Source organism: Sebastes fasciatus, chromosome 11 (assembly GCF_043250625.1).
Source record: "Sebastes fasciatus isolate fSebFas1 chromosome 11, fSebFas1.pri, whole genome shotgun sequence".
Taxonomy (NCBI): Eukaryota; Metazoa; Chordata; class Actinopteri; order Perciformes; family Sebastidae; genus Sebastes; species Sebastes fasciatus.
The window spans coordinates 29,562,514-29,583,171 of record NC_133805.1 but is presented as its reverse complement, the minus strand read 5'-3'; the positions used below and the strand labels follow the sequence as shown (position 1 = coordinate 29,583,171).

The following is a 20,658-nucleotide window of genomic DNA, read 5'->3' as shown; positions in this document are numbered from 1 at the left end:
TTTCCTGTAACTGATAATAGCTGTGGAGCCGTCAACCATTGGTCTCTGTAACTACTAAAGAAAAACACAACAAATACAATTTTATGATCTGTAGGAATGTGTTTTTTTTTCACCTAAAAGAAGCTGTAATTCTTTCAAATTGCAGTAAATCTTGTTTACTTCTTTCAAAGTGAGGATTTTTATGCTTAACAGTCTTTAAAACATGTCTGACTATTTCAACTAGGACTATGAAAGCACCAAGAAATATCAGCAGATGAAGATCTGAGGGCTGAAACATGTTAAATACAGGGTTCGTACAGATTTTCAAAATAAAATTCAAGCACTTCTCAAGGTAGCTAAACAAAAGATTTCCAGACTCTCGAAGCCTTTATCACCGCATCTAAATTGCTGCTATAAATGAAATTGCGAAAAATAAAGTTTACAGAATTCCTTTATACCCACAGCAATCAATGTATATCAACACTTTTTCTAAAGATTATTTTTGGGGCTTTTTGCCTTTATTTGATAGTGATAGTCATGAAAGGAAAAAATGTTTGGTTTACATGAGTGATTGTGTAGATTACTGGTTCCCAACCTTGGGGTCCTGACCCCCATTAGGGGTCACCAAAGCTTCACAGGAGGGTCATTTGGGATTTTAAGGGATGCAAGACAACTTAAAAAAAATATATTAGCCAATATCTCAGCATTTAATTAATTTCTGTGAAGAAAACTAAATAAAATTGTTATTTTTATTTAAGATATACACCGATAAGCCATAACATTATGACATCATGGGCACCCTGACCGGTCTGCGGCTACACAGCCTCGTACGCAACAAACTGCGATGCACTGCGTGTTCTGACACCTTTCTATCAGAAAGGTCAGCAGTTTGAGCTCCAGTAGCTCTTCTATTGGATCTGACAACACGGGCCAGCCTTCGCTCCCCACGTGCATCAATGAGCCTTAGTTCTGACCCTGTCACCGGTTCACCGGTTTTCCTTCCTTGGACCACTTTTGGTAGGTCCTGATCACTGCAGACCGGGAACATCCCACAAGAGCTGCAGTTCTGGAGATGCTCTGACCCAGTCGTCTAGCCAGCACTATGTGGCCCTCGTCAAAGTCGAGTTGGAGTTAATGAGTGAAGTATTAATTGTTATGGCTGATCGGTGTAAACGGGTAAAGGGCACGGTGAAGACCTGAACACAAATTATATTCACAGAGCTTTCCCTCTCTGTTAAACAGCCTCGTCCTGCATTAGAAAAGTACGTAATTAAAACAACACAAAAATCTAATAGAACTATGGCCGAGCGTCAGGGAGAAGAAAAAACTGAATTTGTCAAAAAAAGAAGCCTATTAAGTATTCATTATTGTTTAAAAAAAACAAAAACATAATACAGACAGAATTATATTAAAAGTTACTATAAATAACAGAAAACTCATCTCTGATGCAATATTCACTGGAAATAATCTGCACAAAATGCATTCAACTGTTGAATATAATATGAAATATCCATAAAATAAGTCAGGGGTTGTCAGTTTACTCAAAGATAGAAAAGGGGTTCCTTAAAGAAAAAGGTTAGGAACGAGGACGATGAAGATGAAACACCAGATTATGTTGAAAATTTAGTAGTACATTCAAATTCAAGCATATTATTAACCATGAAAACATAACGGTTGAACGAACCCTGTAAATAAAATGAGTGAAAGTGGTTTCTTGGTTCTCTCACAGTTTAAATTAAGTTTCAGATTATTCATATTAAAGTGGATCATGAGGGGTTCTATGAGGAAATAAAGCACATGTGGACTTCTCTGGTACATGTTTTTTTTTTTTTTAAATTCACAGTTTCTGTAATAATATACTTTATAATAAAATACTGGGCTATATGACAGCCAACACACTGGTGTCATGTTAATGCATCTAGCACTCTGTGGGTTGTTACAAGGACAGTTTAGTTGTTTCAGTGTTTTTCATGCCTCCACTTTGTGCTCCACAGACAGACAGACGGTGAGTCAGACTGCAGTGTAGCTGACGGTGAATCATGAGTGCATCTATTTGAACTAAGAGGAAACAGTCTCAGGTGGAAGGTGTGTGTGAAGAGAAGAGTATAGCAGCAGCAGAGAAGTGTACAGCGGTGTGGCGTAGTCGAGTACAGACACCTTTTAAAGAGACGAAGAAAAGAAGAAGGCTGCACAATTAAATGTCTAAATTATCACCGTGATATTAATTTGACAAAAAGTGTTTGAACACCTCATTTACAACCTCAGTTGTTCATATTAAGGAAGTTTGTTTAAAAACGAGGGTTAAATGGAAGCTATAAAATAAAGAAACAGATAAAAAATAAGAAATTTAAAAAATAAAACTTCTCCTTCTCCTCAGCCGGAGCCTCCCACTACTGGAACAATCGTCCCATTGAATTAAGAGACAGCATTAATTACCTAACCTTTAGACATAAACACAAGGCATGGCTTAAAGTAAACCAACCGATTTAACGCATTAGTGCAACTTGTGATTTTAGGTTGGCCGGCTCAGTTTTAAAGCTAGAGAGAATAATGATACTGGTATCATATGAAACTAGAAAACCTAAGGAATCCATGTCATACTAGCTTGTCGGGAAGGAGACTAAATAACGCTCCAAAATCACGCAACATTTTGGCGAGGAAAAAATGGCATGGCCATTTCCAAAGGGGTCCCTTGACCTCTGACCTCCATATATGTGAATGAAAATGGGTTCTATGGGTACCCACGAGTCTCCCCTTTACAGACATGCCCACTTTATGATAATCATATGCAGTTTGGGGCAAGTCATAGTCAAGTCAGCACACTGACACACTGACAGCTGTTGTTGCCTGTTGGGCTGCAGTTTGCCATGTTATGATTTGAGCATATCTTTTATGCTAAATGCAATACCTGTGAGGGTTTCTGGATAATATTTGTCATTGTTTTGTGTTGTTAATTGATTTTCAATAATAAATATATAAATACATTTACATAAAGCAGCATATTTGCCCACTCCCATGTTGATAAGAATATTAAATACTTGACAAATCTCCCTTTAAGGTACATTTTGAACAGATAAAAAATGTGCGATTAATCGTGATGGACTATGGACAATCATGCGATTAAATATTTAAATCGATTGTCAACCCCAGTATTTCTGTATTTTATAGTATTGTGTTATACTGTAGATCTTGATGAAGCATTGTATTGATATTATTAGGCCACCTATTTGTGATAACCTGATGAAAACTAGCTCTCTAGCTAACTCTGGCATATTTACATTGAGGTGGTAACTGTAATGTTGATTAATGTGCACGGTCCCTGGTAAATAAATAAAATAAATACATTTAAAAAATTAATTTAAAATTATGAGATAAACACAAGTTTTGGACTTACTAAGGCTGCAACTATCTATCAACTAATCACTTAATCATTTGTCAATTAAAGTGTAATTTCCCTGAGCCCAAAGTAACGTCTTCAAGAGTCTGTGTTGTTTGACTGACCAACGGTACAAACCCCCAAAAATATTTTGTTATTAAAAATGATACAAAACAAAAAAGCAACAAATCCTCACATTGGAGACGCTGGAACAATATTTGGTGTTATTGCTTAATTAATAGAAATTTATCAATTATCAAAACAGATGTTGATTAATTTTCTGTCGAATGACTAATAGATTTAAATATTATTGTAAGTATGACTTACTACATAATATAGACATTAATCCAATTATATAAATACATACTTGTGATTTTGACACACTAGGAGAGTTTCTATCATTTTTAATATTAAATCTCTTTTTTTTCAGGATCTAAGATCATGTATCATTTTGCTCTGACTCAAAATCCTTTGTGACTGCAGCTGATGTGAAGGACTCGACTAACTATAATGTCTAATCAGGATGATTCTTTCAGACGTAATCGTCAAGCCACGCGCAAAACTTTCCTCCTCGACCTGCGCCACACTCGGGAGTGAAACAGGAGTGAGACAGAGTTTTCAAACCACATGAAGAAAGGAAAGAGAAACAAGGTGCTGACGTGCTGGAAAGAAGGACAGGTCGCCTGAATGCTGATGAATCACATGAGTGGCTTGACTTACCTGAATCCACCTACAACTTGGTCTGTAAAGTGAGAGTTAGATGAAGTTAGGATGGATGGTATGAATGAGGAGCTTTTGATTTAGAGGAAAACACCACCTTTAAACAGCCTTAACTGTTTTATACATAAACTATGATCAAGTTCAGTACATTAAGTCACACTGAGAAGAAGTTCTGTTCGGTCATTTACTGCTTTTAATGTATCAGTCTGCATCAATATCTGCCTCATTGATGATAGATTTCTTACACTGATGATGGAGTAGCTTCAGGATGTATCTTGACATAGCAATGTTTAGTCAGTTATTTATGAAATACATCACTGAATAATAATAAACCGTCACCAACAGACTGTTTTCATAATAGGAACAAAATGTTCTACTAGGGGTTTTTCCTTTTAATATTAATGATGGGAGTGAATCCCAAACCTATCCACATTTCCCTGTTTTTCATGCTCTAACACTGAGGGGAGAATTCACAAAAGGATTAAAAAATAATACATGAAGAAAATGTATAATTCTTAAAGCACTCAAAAGGTGAAATGCACCTCTAACTGCGCTGCCAAGCAAACAGTGTCTCGGTGCTCCTGTACTATTAGCACTGAGGTAATACTGTGAGGGACACTTCCCACTCACCGGGCTGGTTTTTAGTTTACAGAGTTCACTAATCTAAATATCTTAGTGAGGGTAGGGAGCCTTTCTTTTTTTAGGCTCATTTTTATTTGGTGTTTCCCCTCCCCCTTTTCAAACACCCTTATGGGGCTAACTTAAGATTCCCCTGGTCCACGATGGCTTCCCACTTCCTGTTACCCTGACAAATATCCAGACATTTGCTGCAAAATCATCCCCTCTTATGCAAATGACCCTCATTGCAAAAACAGTCCCATTCACAAAGATCAGCGCTAATAGCCACAAGCAGTTACAGTGAAATTATTTTATTTATTTAGTTATAAGGGGTGTCCTCTCAAATTAATTTATTTTGGGATGAAGTGACAATTGTGTCATGAAACATAACTGAATAAAGCTCCCCTACATGTCATCTTTTGAAAATGCATGAAAAATAAAAATTAATGAAAACTAAGGTTATTATATAAACAAATATTTTCCTTTCCTTTTCCAAATCCTGGGTTTACTTTTTTCCCTTTCCTCTCTCTTAATCGCCTTCGGGAGGTTTGGATGGAAGGGGCTCTCTGGCAAATCTCTGGCTCCGGCAGACTCTCTCCCCTCACAACACGACACACTGGCCTCAGGCACATTTTGCCACATTGTAATCAGATGCAAAAAAAAGGGGCAAATTGCACTCAGTTGCAAAACGTTATGGCCGTGTTTGCGCTGTAATATCATTAGTGAAATATCTTTTGTGATTCGGACTTTGAGACGGGGCAGATACCAGTTGCAAATGATGCGCAATTCATGATACTATCAGCAGCCGCAATCCTTTTGTGAATTCGCCCCCTCAGTGTAAACCACTCTCTAAGTGTCAGCTAAAGTCTTTACTGCAAAAAAAATAAAATTGAAAATGCAATTTGATCTCACCTAGGTAGACATTTCAACAAGTTACAGTTTTAAAGTTACTAAAAATAATTATCAGATATTTTCCTGTGATGAGGAACTCAGTTTTATGCATGTGTGATTTCATTTTTTTTTTTTTATAAAATTGCTTCTTTAAGTGACCAAAATGTCCTAAAAAGTCTGTCCAAGGGAGGGAAAACATGCTCTCTAAACAAGGATGTTTATTTTTAACCCTGCCTCCAACATTACAAGCAATGAATTACAATAAATTCTAACACTAATTATAATATTTAAAGTCTTTAATTAAAACATGTACATCTGTCACTGCCGATATAAATCCTACACGCTGTACATACATATATAGTCCATGTATATCCATTCAGTATTTATTCTTTGCACTATTTGTATTGTTTGTTGTTGACTTATATATGGAAGTTTTTATTCTATTTCTTATTTTATTGTAGGTTGTTGGTGCTTTAAAGATATATTTCTTTCACTACTTGTGTACATAACAGTCCTGTCTATTCCTCACATTTATTGTCTAGCTTTGTTGACCTTGTCCCTAGGGTTTTCTCTATATAAGTACACTTAGAGAGATGTATAAAAGCCGTAGTAGGCAAATTCCTTGTATGTATGTATGTACTTGACAGTAAAACTGATTCTGAATCTAAATTACAATAAAAAAAAAAAATCAGGTTTGGTGCAGCAGTTTAGTTTGTGGGTTAACTGACCTCAAAGTCCTGGTCGGACAGGTAGATCTCCAGGCGGAGCGGGTCGACTCCCTCTGGGAGCGGCCGCCCCTGCAACTGAGCCAGAGGGAAGGTGTTCTGACAGAGCCGGGCCAACACGTCCTCCACCAGGATGATCTGGTTACACACCTCCGCCTCCTGCAGCCAGAACAGAGGACACAGCATGACGTACTTTAGAATCACAGCAGGCTGTTTGGGCAATTAGTTTATAATAATGTGTGTGGAAAAATTAGAGGTTAAGAAAGAGGCTGTGGTTGTGTATATACAGAGTAATGAAAACCCCTCCTGACTGCTGGAGGCTGATGTCATGATTGTATCATAGAAAATGAGAGTATATTATGGTCAAGAGTTGATGTTAGGTGTGTGTGTGTGTGTGTGTGTGTGTGTGTGTGTGTGTGTGTGTGTGTTAGTGTTGCTGACCCTCTCGGTGATCTCCGCCACGTCCTCTCTGTGCTCCCAGCTGGGAAACATGTTGGTGAAGGTGAGCGGCTCCAGACCGGCGTGGATCAGATACGACTTCTGAGGCTTCTTCTCGTTCTTCTCTGCAGGAGAAAATCGCCGCAAATCATTTTCACCTCAAGTTATTAAACAATTACCGATATGATCTAAATACTCCCATCTCGTTCGATAAAAATTAAAGATGCAGGATGTTTTCATCTTTGCTTACGTTTTAATAATAAGTTATAAAGCTTTTAAATACGCTGCTCCTTCTTCCTGGAATAATATACAGAAGGACCTGAATTTGTCAGAGCTGATTACTACTGTACGGGGGAATTTATATCCTAAAGGATTGAGAAAGTGGCTCTCTAGGTCGATGTGATTGCTCTTGAATTTCTCACTGAATCATATTGAGATTTACCTGTTTTTAGTTGTTTCTGTGTTGCATACAATCTGGATGTCATGCTCGTTTCACTTGTGGTGTGGGACAGTTGTATTTGTCTGCTTGTATTGTTAGTTTTTATTGTTATAACAATGTCTGTGCTGCCCTTATGGCCAGGTCACTCTTGGAAAAGAGATTTTAATCTCAATGACTTTTTACCTGGTTAAATAAAGGAAATATTAATATTAATATTGAATATATCCAGGTAGAGATAAATGGCTGGGTATGAATACGAGAGGAGAGTATTTGTGATAAATTGTGAACGCTCTGGTAAAGTGACAGTGAATAAAAAATTAGCTTTTCACCAAAACACTTGCCAAAACAATATTTTTTTGTCAAAATTGTGCCAAAATCTGAATTATCTTTCCTGAAACTTTTAATTCATTACTTCATGGCGTACCGGCATTTTAAAAAACAAAGTGGCAACATGGAAAATTGGTGTATTTTTGGGTGTTCATCAGAGGCAAGGATTTCTAATAGTATAATATTTTGATAATATATTAGTGCAGCTGTCACCAGTCATTCACTAAAGCATTTCTTTATTGACTGTCGTCCTTTCTTACCTTTGCAGTACTGCAGCACCGTCTCCATCGCACACTTCCTATCTGCATCCCAGCGGATGCGAGCCGAGCCGGTGCTCTCGCTGTCCTGAGGCCACCAGCCCTGCCACAGGTAAACCTCGTGGAAGTTATCCACCAGGAACAATGCTGTCAGGGAGAGAGATTATATCACTATATGATATCTGTCAGAATACAGTAAGACATGTATCCAGCCAGCCCGCACAAGCTGACTAATTCAAAGCAAATAACAAGCCTCACCAGGTTGTTGTGGTGCGTTGTACAGGTCTTCCTGCAGGAAGGGCAGTGAGCTGACCAGGTCTGGAGCTCTGGACGGGTGGAAGAACTCATTCGCCACAAAGTCTCCAGATGTGCTGCTCAGCTGGAAAAGCCGTGGGGTGAAGTTGAATTTACCTGGATCTGAAAAAGAAAATCAGAAACCAACAAGATAAATAATTCCTCCAAGTTTCACAGGACAATGTAGCACCGAGGTTCAGAGCTGTGTATTGCTCCTCAAGACTTTATACCTTTTGTCTTGGTCTTGTTTATTTGTTGATCACATATTGTCTGATTTAAATAAATCAAGTTTGTTAACTTTATACAATATTATTTTTAGGGCAAAGTGTTTGTCCATTAAAGTAATTAAGAGGAACTTTCATTTTGTGTTGACTTTGGCGATCCCTGTGGACAAAAGCAGTACTGTTTCAGAGCACCAGAGTCCCTTTAGAGAACCTCTCATTTTACTGCAGCAGGATCTGACAGTCTGCCCCGCTCAGTCCTGGTTCTGTTTCTCCCATGCCTCCCTTCCCTCCAGCAGGCCCAGCAATATGGCCTAGGCCTCCAGCAGTGTGGTGTCGGTGTTGGCTCCCAGTGAGGCAAAGCTCTGCTCCTGGCCGGAGGAGCACCACTGCTGCCGGGCGCGGATCTCTCCACCTCCGGCTGGAGCTCCGACTGCAGGTCAAAGAGGCAGCGAAGCCGGATCTGGGTCTCTCCGTGGTGGGCTGGTCGCTGCTGGAGGCCCCGCTGGACTCTGAGCTGAGGGAGTTTCTGGTGAACCTGCATGATTTCATCGGAATCCAACCCGGTGTCGGTCTTGTTTACTTACGTAGGTCATATAGAGGCATCAGTGTTACATTGAGACTGTTTAACAACCGGTTAAAAGTTCCTCATAGTAACTTTAAACTATGATGGATTTGAGACCTCTGGCTTTTACTGTTACATTTAAGAAAAAAAACTGTTATAAAGGAAACTACCATTAAAAACTATTAAGTGCCAAAATATATGATCCCTCCGATTTCTGTCAAAAAAAATAGTAGTAGCTGTGTCTGAGGTGAGAGTAGATCTACAAGAGTATATCATTAAAGTGGAAACAGACAGCATTCCATCAAAGTAGTATTATTAAGGATGCAATGATACCGGATCGGATATCGGGCCAATACTGACTTAGCTACTGAAATAGCTGGATCAGGTATTGGTTACAATGGGGCCGATCTATTCAATTCTATGTTTACATACTATATACATTTTATACTGGAATTTTCATTCCTGTTTTACGTTTTGACCAGTTTGTTGCTGCATTAAAAAGGTTTACACTTGAATTGTAACTCCTGTTAATTTTGAAGATTTTTTTTTGTCATTATTCTACAGCCATAACATCGAGCAATCAACATTTACTTCATCATGTAAGTAAAAGCAAAAAACTTGTCTATTGCTACTTTAAGTAACCAAAGCACAAGGTCAGCCTGTACCTTGCAGCATGCAGTCGTAGGCCTTCCTGTCTTTTCTCCCCAGTGCCTCCCAGAAGCCCAGAGGCTCCATTCCTTCATCACACTCATGGATGGTCACGTTACTGCTGCTGTGGAGACCCGCCTCCAGAGGACACCTGAGAGGGAAACACAATTCATGTTTCAAAGCAACCAAAAACCCCCACAACACCCATACCACTGACCTGTTGTAAGGATTTGAATCAGTGTTGATGTATTGAATAGCATCTTGAAAGTCATTCCTTATAAAAAACTCACTGTTCTTTGATCTTGAGCGCTGCCGTGTTCCCCACACTGCGAGTGTGGAGCTGCGTCTTGCAGCCGTTCCACAGGTAGATGATGGCCTTGTTGATGTTGAGCAGGATCATGGAGGCTCTGGAGCGCAGGCTGCTGCAGTGACACGCCACCTCCAGAAGGTGGCCCTCCACCGGCACCTCGCCCCGCACACAGTACAGACGCCACTCACCTGGGCACAGACAAACGTGAATTTATCACTCAGTATTCCAAAAAACACACACAGTGGTTCCCAAAGTGGTTCCTTAAGGGACCCCTTTTCTATCATTGAGTAAACTCACAATCCCTGTCTAAGTGACATATTTTATGGATATTTCATATTATATTCAATGCATAACAATAACAATAACAATAGCAGTACAGAACAAACTGATGAACTGTACAATTAACCCAAACACTGACAGTAACTGCAGGAAGCTTGTGTAAAATTAGATATTTGGATGAATTTTGAGCAGATTATTTCCTGTGAATATCACATCAGAGATGAATTTTCCTGTCATTTTTTGAAACTTTTAATATAATTCTTGTATGTATTATGTATTTTTTGAATTTTTAACAATCATTCATACTTAATAAGCTTTTTTTTTGACAAATACAGAGTTTTCTTCTCCCTTGACCCTTGGCCGTTGTTCTATTAGCTCTTTGGTTGTTTTAATTGCGTACTTTTTAATGCAGGATGAGGCTGTTGAGCAGAGAGGGAAGGCTATAATGAATATACTGTAACTGTTTATATCTTAAATAATAATCAAACTTAAAAAATAACAATTTCATTTAGTTGTGCGCACACGCATTTCTACACACAACAAACAGCGATATCCGTCTGAGATAACAAATAATAATTAATGGTGAATATGAATAATGTTGTGGGATTATTCCTTATTTCAAGGCCATTTTGGGATTTATACATTATTATTAAATATAGTTTTATAATATATATATATATATATATATATATATATATATATAAATAGTTTTTTAAAAACAAAGCATTTGAATACTGATTTGGAGGTTGATTACCATGGTAACTGTCGGTAGCTTCGATGCATTCGGGTCAGCCCTAATATACATACTGTAAAACTAACAAAAAACAAATGTTTATTTAGTAAATTACATCATAATATCTCATAATAATAACAATGTACCTCCTTTACTTTCATACCATAATTTTTTTCAATTGATGATGATTTTCATTTTGAAATTATAAACAAATCTCAAGTCTTTTAACTATCAAGAAAAGGTGAAATAAGCACCCACTCAAGAGTTGGATTATTGCTAAACATACCATATATTGCTTTGCATTTCAGAAATTGTCACTTGAAATATTTCGGCACAAAGATGGGAATCTTCAGCGGTTGATGTTTTATCGTAATAAACGTTTAGTTTTAAACTGCTGCCTGACTTTAAAGAACATGCAGGAAAAACAAAGTACTGTTGGCATACAATAAAACTTATTTTCCTGGTAAAATAGTAAATTATCTGCATCACTAAGGCATTGAACAATCACTGTTCCTTGCAGACAAAAATGTCAGGAATGGCATTAGATAAATAACTAGAATAAAAAGCAGAAATGTTAAAATGTTTACTCTGAGTGTTCTCCTCCTCCTCCTCCCTCTTGCCAGCGTGGACGATCATCCCTCCGTTGAAGCACTGCAGGAAACATGGAGGCTCCTTTCCTTGCTGCACCTGAACCTGTAACACACAGACACAGGAAACCAGCTATGAAAACAATGCAAACAAAACACTATTTTAATGACTATATACAGCATACTTGTAGGTAAGCAGGAATCTGGAGAACGTATTGCAAGAAACCGAAATCAGGAAACATCTGAATATCATTCATTAAATTATGATGTCACAAAATCAGCATTACCATAAAATAAGGTGGTTTTCCCCTCACTCAGTGCTTAATACGAGGGTTATCTGGTGTGCAAGAGTTTCTGTTTTTGATTATTTGGCTGGTGAGAAGCCTCGTCTCATGTACCTGCGCCCCTCGTTCCTCGTCCAGCTCCACCGTCATCAGCGCTGACGTTCCTTTCTCGCTGACGGTGGAGTTTCGACCCTGCCAGAAGAAGTAGCAGCACTTCTCCTTCCCCGGCCCGCTACTCCTCGCCTCGGGGTTCTGCCTACGACCAACTGGGACACATATACATGACAAAGAAAGAATCAACAAACTATTCTTAATTGTCAATAATAATAGTAATGTTCTTGAAGCTTTTAAAAATGGTGCAGCTCATTCCAGTATTTGGAGTTACTAGTTTACCAGGGTCATACGCCATTCCACAATTAATGACAATACATTTAGATACAGTGATTGAAGTGGAAAACAATAAGTGCCAGTACTTCTTATTAGGGTGACCAGGTGTCCCACTTTACGAGGGACTACACAGCATTTTTATCCCTTGTCACACCTTGTCCCAGATATTGAGACGAAGTCCCACATTTTCATTGGCTCTAGTTTTCAAAAGTCAAACCGCTGCAGGACCGCTTTAAATTTCTAGTCAAAACCATCTATTTTCAAAGTCTTTGGACATTTTGTTTTTGCAGTGAGTAATTGTCATCTTTGATTCTTTTTTTCCACTTTATTTATACTTGATTTGATTCTTTGTCTGTTTTTTCTATCCATCTTTGTGTAATTTATTTATTTAATTATTTAATTTTATTTAATTGATTTAAGTAATTTATTTTTCATAGCTTGCTGCTTTGTTTTACTCTTTGTTCAGTTTTTGTAAATTTGTTTTGAAAACTGTCACACAAAGTGGCAAAAAACAGGATTAATTAGAACTCCAAAACTTGGTGCTCATTAATTAATTTGAACATGTTAAGTATGATGTTTTGATTTGACATTTTTTCCCCCCTGTTTTATAGAGGTTTTAATTTGCATCACAGGTGTTTGAATCCACAGTGACCAACCTGAGGTGTTGATCATGTACTTCCACTTGACCACATAGGCGTCTCCCTCGTGGAACTGGCCGATGCTCTGGCGTGGCAGACGGCTGTAGTCGAACTCCAGGATGTGCCAGACGTCCACTGACGCAGTGCTGATCTCCTGCATCCTCATGTGGTCCTCGGTCTCCACCGGGCCGTGGCCACGGCCGACATTTATCCCATCCACGATGGTGGAAATGGACGACTGGAGGATGGGCAACATCAGGGTGGCGTCGTAAGGCCGGCATTCTCGCCCCGGGGCTTCCTAATGGTTAAAGTTAATTTAAAGAAGTGATAATAAGAACTGCCAGCCTGATCTAACAGATAGAATAAGCCACTTTTATTAATATTTCAGTTGTCAGAGGTAACACATGCGCTCAGCATCCACTCAAAAGCATATGCTCTCTTTTTCTTGTTTGGGTCCGAGTTGGTAACCAACTATTTCTGACAACGTTAACTGAGATTGAGTGTGAGCCAGTCATGGGCGGATTATGAGACAAGGGGGCCCCTGGGCACAGACATGCAAAAGGCCCCTCCACCTCTCCTACACACAGATTGTTGATAAGCCTCTTTTTGTTGTTGTTTTGAGTCTCTTTGTGATAGATAGATAGATAGATAGATAGATAGATAGATAGATAGATAGATAGATAGATAGATAGATAGATAGATAGATAGATAGATGTAACTTTATTGATCCCGAGGGAAATTCAAGGAAGAAGTAACCATATCCATAGGATATAACTATACAAACACGCTAGACCTGCCCTGGTGAGGCAGGAAGAGCACAAAATAGAAAAAAAGACGTCAACAACATCGGAGCAGCTGGAAAGGTTGCTGTTTGCTCCGGCCCCGGAAGTAGAAAGGATTTGTGGTCCTTTTGAGTCTTTTTTGTGGACATTTTGAGTCTCTTTGTAGCCGTTTTGAATCTCTTTGTTGTCGTTTTGGTCTCTTTTTGGTCATTTTGGTCTCTTTGTGGTCCTTTTGAGTCTCTTTGTGGTCATTTTGGTCTCTCTGTGGTACTTTTGGTCTCTTTGTAGTCATTTTGGTTGTGGTAATTTTGGTCTCTTGGTAGTTTTTTTGGTCTCTTTGTAGTTGTTTTGGTCTCTTTGTGGTCATTTTGAGCCTTTTGTAGTTGTTTGGTCTCTTTGTGGTCGTTTGGAGTCTCTTTTTGGTCATTTTGAGTCTCTTTTTAGTTCTTTTGGTCTCTTTGTGGTCATTTTGAGTCTCTTTGTAGTTCTTTTGGTCTCTTTGTAGTTCTTTTGAGTCATTTTGTAGTTGTTTTGGTCTCTTTGTGGTCATTTTGAGTCTCTTTGTAGTTCTTTTGAGTCATTTTGTAGTTGTTTTGGTCTCTTTGTAGTCATTTTGAGTCTCTTTGTAGTTCTTTTGAGTCATTTTGTAGTTGTTTTGGTCTCTTTGTAGTCATTTTGAGTATCTTTGAGTGACATTTTGTAGGTGAAAGGCCACAGTCCAATAAATAAACAGATGGGGAGATAGATAAAACACAAAAAGACTCTCTGATGTGTGTGACCTGTGTAAGTAACGCAATTACCCTCATGAAAAAAGTGTTTGATTCGCACCTTCTGCTCAGGTACGAGCTCGCCAACTTCCTTTGGTGTCGGCGACTTTGCTTCAGTCCACTCAACGAACTTCTCCTTGAACAAGATCGTCTCGTTGTGCTCTGTCAGCCTGCCGAATACCGCCCAATCAGGACGGCCCTGGCCCTTCCTGTCAAATAATGCACACAGACACAGAGAAAAGGAGAGAAGTTGTCAACTTTATGCTATGCTAAATGCTAAAAAAAGAGCTTCAAATAAAGACAGACCATGCTCATTAAATTCTTATGTGTGTGTGAATATGCATGTGTAGTTATAAATATTCATGATTTTTTAATGTCCTCTGTTTGTTTTTAGATGGCTAATGTCAGAGTAAGCTTTCAGAAAATGAATGCAAGACAATAAAATGTTATTGTAAGGATTAAAACAAGTGTGTGTGTGTGTGTGTGTTCCCCACCTGGGTATGAGTGTGTTGCAGCCTCCAGGGTCCAGCGGGTTAATGTCACAGCAGCTGTAGTCAAACGTCCCGTTCCAAAGGTGTTTGGCGAGCTGGAAGGCCACTTTCCTCTGGGCCAGAGTCACCTCTTTACCGTGCCACACGTACACCTCACTGCCAAAGTCAAACACCAACACCTGCAGCACAAAAACACAAACAATGGGAGCACATAGCTGAGTCTTTTGTCCTTGTTAACCAACAGCTGTGGACAATGCTCATTCATAAGTTGTTTCTAAAACAAGACCCATCTATATTACATGTATGTAATATGTAGATGTATGTAATACCATATTAAGCATTACTACAATAGAAACAAATAGTAAAATATAAAAACTAGGGCCGTCAAAGTTAACACAATAACACAAATTTGTTTTAACATCAATCATTTCTTTAACGCATTAATGCAACTTGTGATTTTTAGGTTGTTTTAAAGCTAGAGTGAAGATTCTGGTATTACATGAAACTAGAAAACCTAAAGAACCCATTGGTACCAACCATGTCATACTAGCTGTTGTTGCCTGTTGGGCTTGAGTTTGCCATGTTATGATTTGAGCATATTTTTTATGCTAAATGCAGTATCTGTGAGGGTTTCTGGACAATATCTGTCATTGTTTAGTGTTGTTAATTGATTTCTAATAATAAATATATACATACATTTGCATAAAGCAGCATATTTGCCCACTCCAATGTTGATAAGAGTATTAAATACTTGACAACTCTCCCTTTAAGGTACAATTTGAACAGATTAATGTGTGATTAATTTGCAATTAATCGCGATTAACTATGGACAATCATGCGATTAACCACGATGAAATATTTTAATTAATTGACAGCCCTAATAAAAACACAAAAACTGACAGCATATTACATAAAACCACAAACAACACAAATGACAACAAACTAAACTAATATGACAATAGAGTGAAAAGACTGTGAGATTCTCCATCATTAATATGCAAAATAAGAATTGTAATTGCAGTGCACTGCTTGGTGTTAGCACCACTGTCCTGAACCCATTTCATTTCCTCAGCAGCAGCAGCAGCAGCAGCAGCAGTGCACAGATGGATGTAGGATGTGCTCGCCATGGCACTTGCTGTTGCTAAGCAACAAATTAAAACCAGCTTGAAGCACAGAGCTCCTCTTAAAAAACTCTGAAATATTATAAATATTGTTATTCAGAGCTTGGATCCTTAAAGGAAAAGGTCACCATCAGAGACTCTTAAACGTAATTATATTATAGCGTGATGTAAAGTTACAAACTGTGGTGATGCTGCATTGTTCTGGTGTCATGAGGCTAATGACAACTGAAAAACTGCTTCCACGGTCAGTCAAAGGGCAACTGAAAGCAGAACGGTGCCAGTTAAAGGTGGAGTCAGCTATACTAATCCAATACACCCTTTGTCATATTCAGCGAATATTTCATCATGGTCCACTAGCCAGGGTTCCCACGCCTTCTTAAAGCCCCCCTCCAGCCAGTTTTACTTCCTGTTTTTGGTTAACGTTATTTCTCAGAGAATGGGGGAGCGGTTAATAGTCAGACGTAATTAATTACCATGGCAACCAGATTTTGCAAATATGGAGGATGACGTATGAATTGCAGCTTCTACTATAGTCATACGTCATATTCCCATTTTAACAACAGCCTCCTTTTTTTTTTAACTTTGAGCAGAAATGGTTCTGTAAATGGGAGACGAATAAAGTGGTTCGGACTGAGTAACACTATACTATTCCAGCCAATCAGCATCAGGGGGTGTTTGTGCACAGGAGAGGGGAAAGGCCAGAGATGTATAAAGGGAAAGGCAGTGGGAGCCGAGAAGGGAGGGTAAATCTGGAGGGGGGGTATTCGTTCAAGGGTTATTCAAATATCAACAATCTTTCTCCAGAATCACTGACTCCACCTTTAAAAGGCACCATTATTGCACTGGCAGCACATCCTTGCCATTCAAATATAAAAACAAGAAAGCAAAATGAGAGGCTTTTGTGGAAAATCCCACTGACCTCCGTGGACGCCAGCAGGGAGCTGCGAGGGACTTTCCCCCACTCGTCATCATCAGGAACCAGTTTGTCATCCAGCAGTCTGAAGATACAGTTGGTTTCCACAATGGCGTTCTCAAACTGCTCGTCATCCTCGGGTGGACCAGCCGCTATAAGCACAATTAGACAGACATATATCAGTGTAACACGCATCAGAAAATGTTAGATGATCAAAACAGCCTGCTAGCAATTTTTGAGAGCGACAACCTAAACTTTCTTGTCAAATCTGAATATCAGGGGCTCGTGTCTTACGTTGGTAAGCAGCCTGTCCTCCGAGGATCGTCCAAAACTGCTGCGCATCTGGACCCTGTGGGTTGACCCCTTCCTCGATGGTCTGCACCTGGTTCGCCCTGCAGCCCATGTCCTTCTTTGTCTGGATGAAGGTGGCCAAATCTACTGCCTACAAGCAAGAAACAAATACCTGTTTTTAGTGACAGAGGTGATGACGTTGATGAAAACAACAACGAAATGTGACTTCTCTTGATTAATCCAGGAACGGTGAACTGACCTCAACAACGTCCTGCTTCACTTTTATACACAAAATGTGAGTAAAGGTACAACTTATAACAAGTCAGATACTGAAGACAAAGTGAGGCTACTGTGAAGAGACTTGGCTGAATCATGTTAAGGTTTTTGTGTATAAAATCATAATAAATAGAGTAAACAGCACTGAATGAGGAGGCGGAGAAGAACAACAACAAATGTTTATTACAAAGTGTCTAGACAGACATCCTTTGGGGAGATGGAAGAGCTGTAGCCTGCAAGCCTGTGTTTGATGAGGAGCACAGATGGGCATATGTGCCAGTGTGTAATAGTGTGTGTGTGTGAGTGTGTGTGTGTGTGTGTGTGTGTGTGTGTGTGCAGTGAGTGGAAATGAGAGGCAGAATCATCAATGAATCATCTTTGTTCAAGCACCAATATTACAACAGAAGCCTTGATTCTAGACGTCCAAACCAAAACTCTTGAGGCCCAGTCTGTGATGATTAATAATACCGGTTCAACGCAGCGCTCACCTTCGCCTTCTCGATGACATTTGAGAACTCTCCTATCCAGACGACGCAGTGCTCTGGAGTGACCAACAGGAAACAGTCGCCGCTGTTCAGCGATGACGCTCTCGGCTCCACTAATCTGGTCTGAACGTGACGACGACCTGGGGAAAAAAAACAAGTTATTAATCTGCTGAGTTGTAGCATGGATGTATAAAGAGAGCTGGATACAGCGTTGGAGGCGGGCTCCCATTCATTTCTATGAAAGTTGTACAGTGGCGCCTTAAGCCAACAAAGTTTGACTTCTGAGTATAAAGTACCCAACTCGTAGATCTTCCGCCTCCCAGCCCTCGCTCCAGCCTCTGCCTGGGTCTCATTCACATGAACTGTTATTTGTCTATTAGTGCATTTTACAACTTTTAGGACCTAATGATTTAACTAAGGACTATTCAATTGTTCGTACTGGGAAGTTGATTTACCCATAAATATTCGCTGAGTTACAGACGTCTCTTTCACAATGTAAGTCTATGTGAAAAAGTATTTTTGGGGCCAATGGCATCACGTGATGGACACGGAAGTTGTAGTACCACCATTTGGCCACTACGAAAATTTGCATCAAAGCTCGGCATATAGAGACAGAGTGTAACGAAGTCCCGCCCGCCCACACCGGACGGGACAACAATTCATCTCTCTCCATTGACTTTGAATTACGTGATAGTGCCTCCTTGTCAATTCCGTCTGCTAGCAAACTAGAGAAAAATGCCTACAAGCTGCTGTCTGGTGGGATACACTGACAGCTAGTTAGCTAACAGCTAAATTCATCATCATCCGTCATAATTTTTAGTCATCAACTGCACCCCTGGTAGTCATAGGGTGCTAAAATAAAAATATTCCCCTCCGATGGGCGTGGTTTTCAGAGTGTGACGCGTCTGTAGGTCTCTATAACTTTCAGTTCCTTTAGCGCGTATCTGTCCTTTAAACATAAAGCCAGCAGCCAGTTAGCTTAGCACAAAGAGCGGACAGTGACGGAAACAGCTAGCCTAACTCTGTCTGAAGGTAAAAAAAAAATCTGTTCACTAGTTCACTAATTGTGTTTTAATCTTGTTTGTTTAATCAGTGCAAAAACTGGAGTGTAAAATAACTATTTGTTGTTTAATGGGCATTTCCAAAAATATCAAACTATTCCTTTAAATTGCATGTTTAGCCTATTCTAGATAGTAAATTAGCGTAATCATATCCACATTGTCAGTGGGCATGTTGTTGGCATAAGTCCAGGTTTGAATTAAAGCTTAACATCAGTCTAAACGCTGAATGTAAAGGAAGCGGCAGGGAGGGAACTTCATATACTGTATATATACAGCTCAGCACAGTCAGAAAGGGTTTTTACCTTTGACCTGCATCAGCATGAGGTTCTTGTACGGCACGGCGCTGTTGTTGGACATCTGCTCGGAGATGTTGACACTTCTCAGACTCACGCTGCTGAAGTTTTCTTTACTGGCCAGACCTGCCAGAGCAGCGTCGGAGTACTCAGAGGATTTATTCACTGGAATAAGAGAGTACACATTTTATTTAAAAAAAAATAGATCTACAGACGGGCAGAAAAAATAACATAACTGCTTCATTAAACTTTAAAGAAACTAAACCCCTACTGTAAACACTGCTACAGAAGTGGGTCATATGATGCTGCGTTCCAATTAGTACTGTTTACCCGATAAATAAAAAAAAAAGAGGTGGAGATGTAGTTTTGTAGGCTGTAAACAACGATAATGTTTCCACTGGGATTTTTACACAACACACAAACATGACAGAGATGCCAGAACTGTATCGAGTCTTTCTGTCTCTTTCTCAAACACACACACGGATAAAACATGCAGCGCCATGCTTACGCTCACTCTTCTCAGCCTTCATCCTCTTGCCCTCCAGCTGTGCTACATTTAATCTCTGCTCGGTGTACTCGTGTCTGATGTCCTGTCTGGCGGCCAGGATCTTCATAGGGTTTCTGGACGCCTGGACGTTCCTGGACGGACGCACCGACCGCTTATGCTGCACCATGGCCGAAGTCAACCTGGAAAGCGAGGAAAGTGTATGAGTGGTGTGTATGAGTTCAATTCAGCCATCACCTAAAGGCTTTATTATTTTCTTACTTGGGACCCTGAGAACCAAAGATGGCATCAAAATCCTCATTGATCTCGATCCTGGTGGGCATGCGTGGGAATTCAGCAACGCGTCGGTAGAACTTGGAGAAGATTTCGTCATCCAGCTTCATCACTTCCTTCACGGCCTTCTCTGTAACTGTTATGGTGGTTTCCTGCAGACCTGCCACTGATCAGTGAGGGAAAACAAAGGAGCAAATACATTAGGGCCTAACACAATAATAATAAACACAACAAGGGTAGAATTAGCAAAATTAGCAGAAAAACATGCTCAGCAAACCCCCATCAAATTAAAGGAAATTAAGATGTTTCTTGAGATTGCTTAATAGATATGAATAACGCTTAACAAGCTTAAAGTCAGTGAGGTAGTACATACCTTTGCTATTCAGACGTCCCAAGAAGCTCTCCAACTTGTCCAGTTTCTTATCTGACTCCATGTCTGGTCTGGCCTCAATTTCTATAAATGAAATAATGAAATCTTACTTACTAATCTTACTAAGATTAAATTAACCAACTGAAAAATGTAGATTGGGTCTTTTTCATTGTGATTTTTAAATTATTAGGTATTTAAGCTATTTGTAAAATGTTTTTTTTGTGACTTTTTATGAACTTGTTTTAATGATTTTTGTAAATATATGTATATATTAATGTATACACACACACACACACACATATATATATATATAT

At 39.3% G+C, this 20,658-nt stretch overlaps 1 protein-coding gene across 16 annotated transcripts in view; it reads right to left on the bottom strand.

Annotated features, from left to right (window-relative positions):
- The window catches only part of svilb (supervillin b), a 70,617-nt gene that overhangs the window by 954 nt on the left and 49,005 nt on the right, over positions 1-20,658 (bottom strand). For 11 of the 16 annotated variants that reach the window (XM_074652171.1, XM_074652174.1, XM_074652175.1 and 8 more), the window contains 18 exons: positions 20,348-20,428; positions 19,963-20,140; positions 19,705-19,883; positions 19,206-19,361; positions 17,846-17,982; positions 17,085-17,232; positions 16,797-16,942; positions 14,760-14,935; positions 14,327-14,474; positions 12,735-13,014; positions 11,806-11,957; positions 11,408-11,513; positions 9,789-9,996; positions 9,516-9,649; positions 8,029-8,187; positions 7,774-7,917; positions 6,751-6,872; positions 6,313-6,468 (listed from right to left, as the gene is read on the bottom strand). In XM_074652171.1, coding sequence (XP_074508272.1) covers positions 6,313-6,468; positions 6,751-6,872; positions 7,774-7,917; positions 8,029-8,187; positions 9,516-9,649; positions 9,789-9,996; positions 11,408-11,513; positions 11,806-11,957; positions 12,735-13,014; positions 14,327-14,474; positions 14,760-14,935; positions 16,797-16,942; positions 17,085-17,232; positions 17,846-17,982; positions 19,206-19,361; positions 19,705-19,883; positions 19,963-20,140; positions 20,348-20,428 — 2,810 coding nt within the window. Of the gene's footprint in view, positions 1-4,075; positions 4,098-6,312; positions 6,469-6,750; positions 6,873-7,773; positions 7,918-8,028; positions 8,188-9,515; positions 9,650-9,788; positions 9,997-11,407; positions 11,514-11,805; positions 11,958-12,734; positions 13,015-14,326; positions 14,475-14,759; positions 14,936-16,796; positions 16,943-17,084; positions 17,233-17,845; positions 17,983-19,205; positions 19,362-19,704; positions 19,884-19,962; positions 20,141-20,347; positions 20,429-20,658 lie in introns of all 16 variants that reach the window. The other 5 variants (XM_074652163.1, XM_074652167.1, XM_074652168.1 and 2 more) reach the window with 3 other exon arrangements.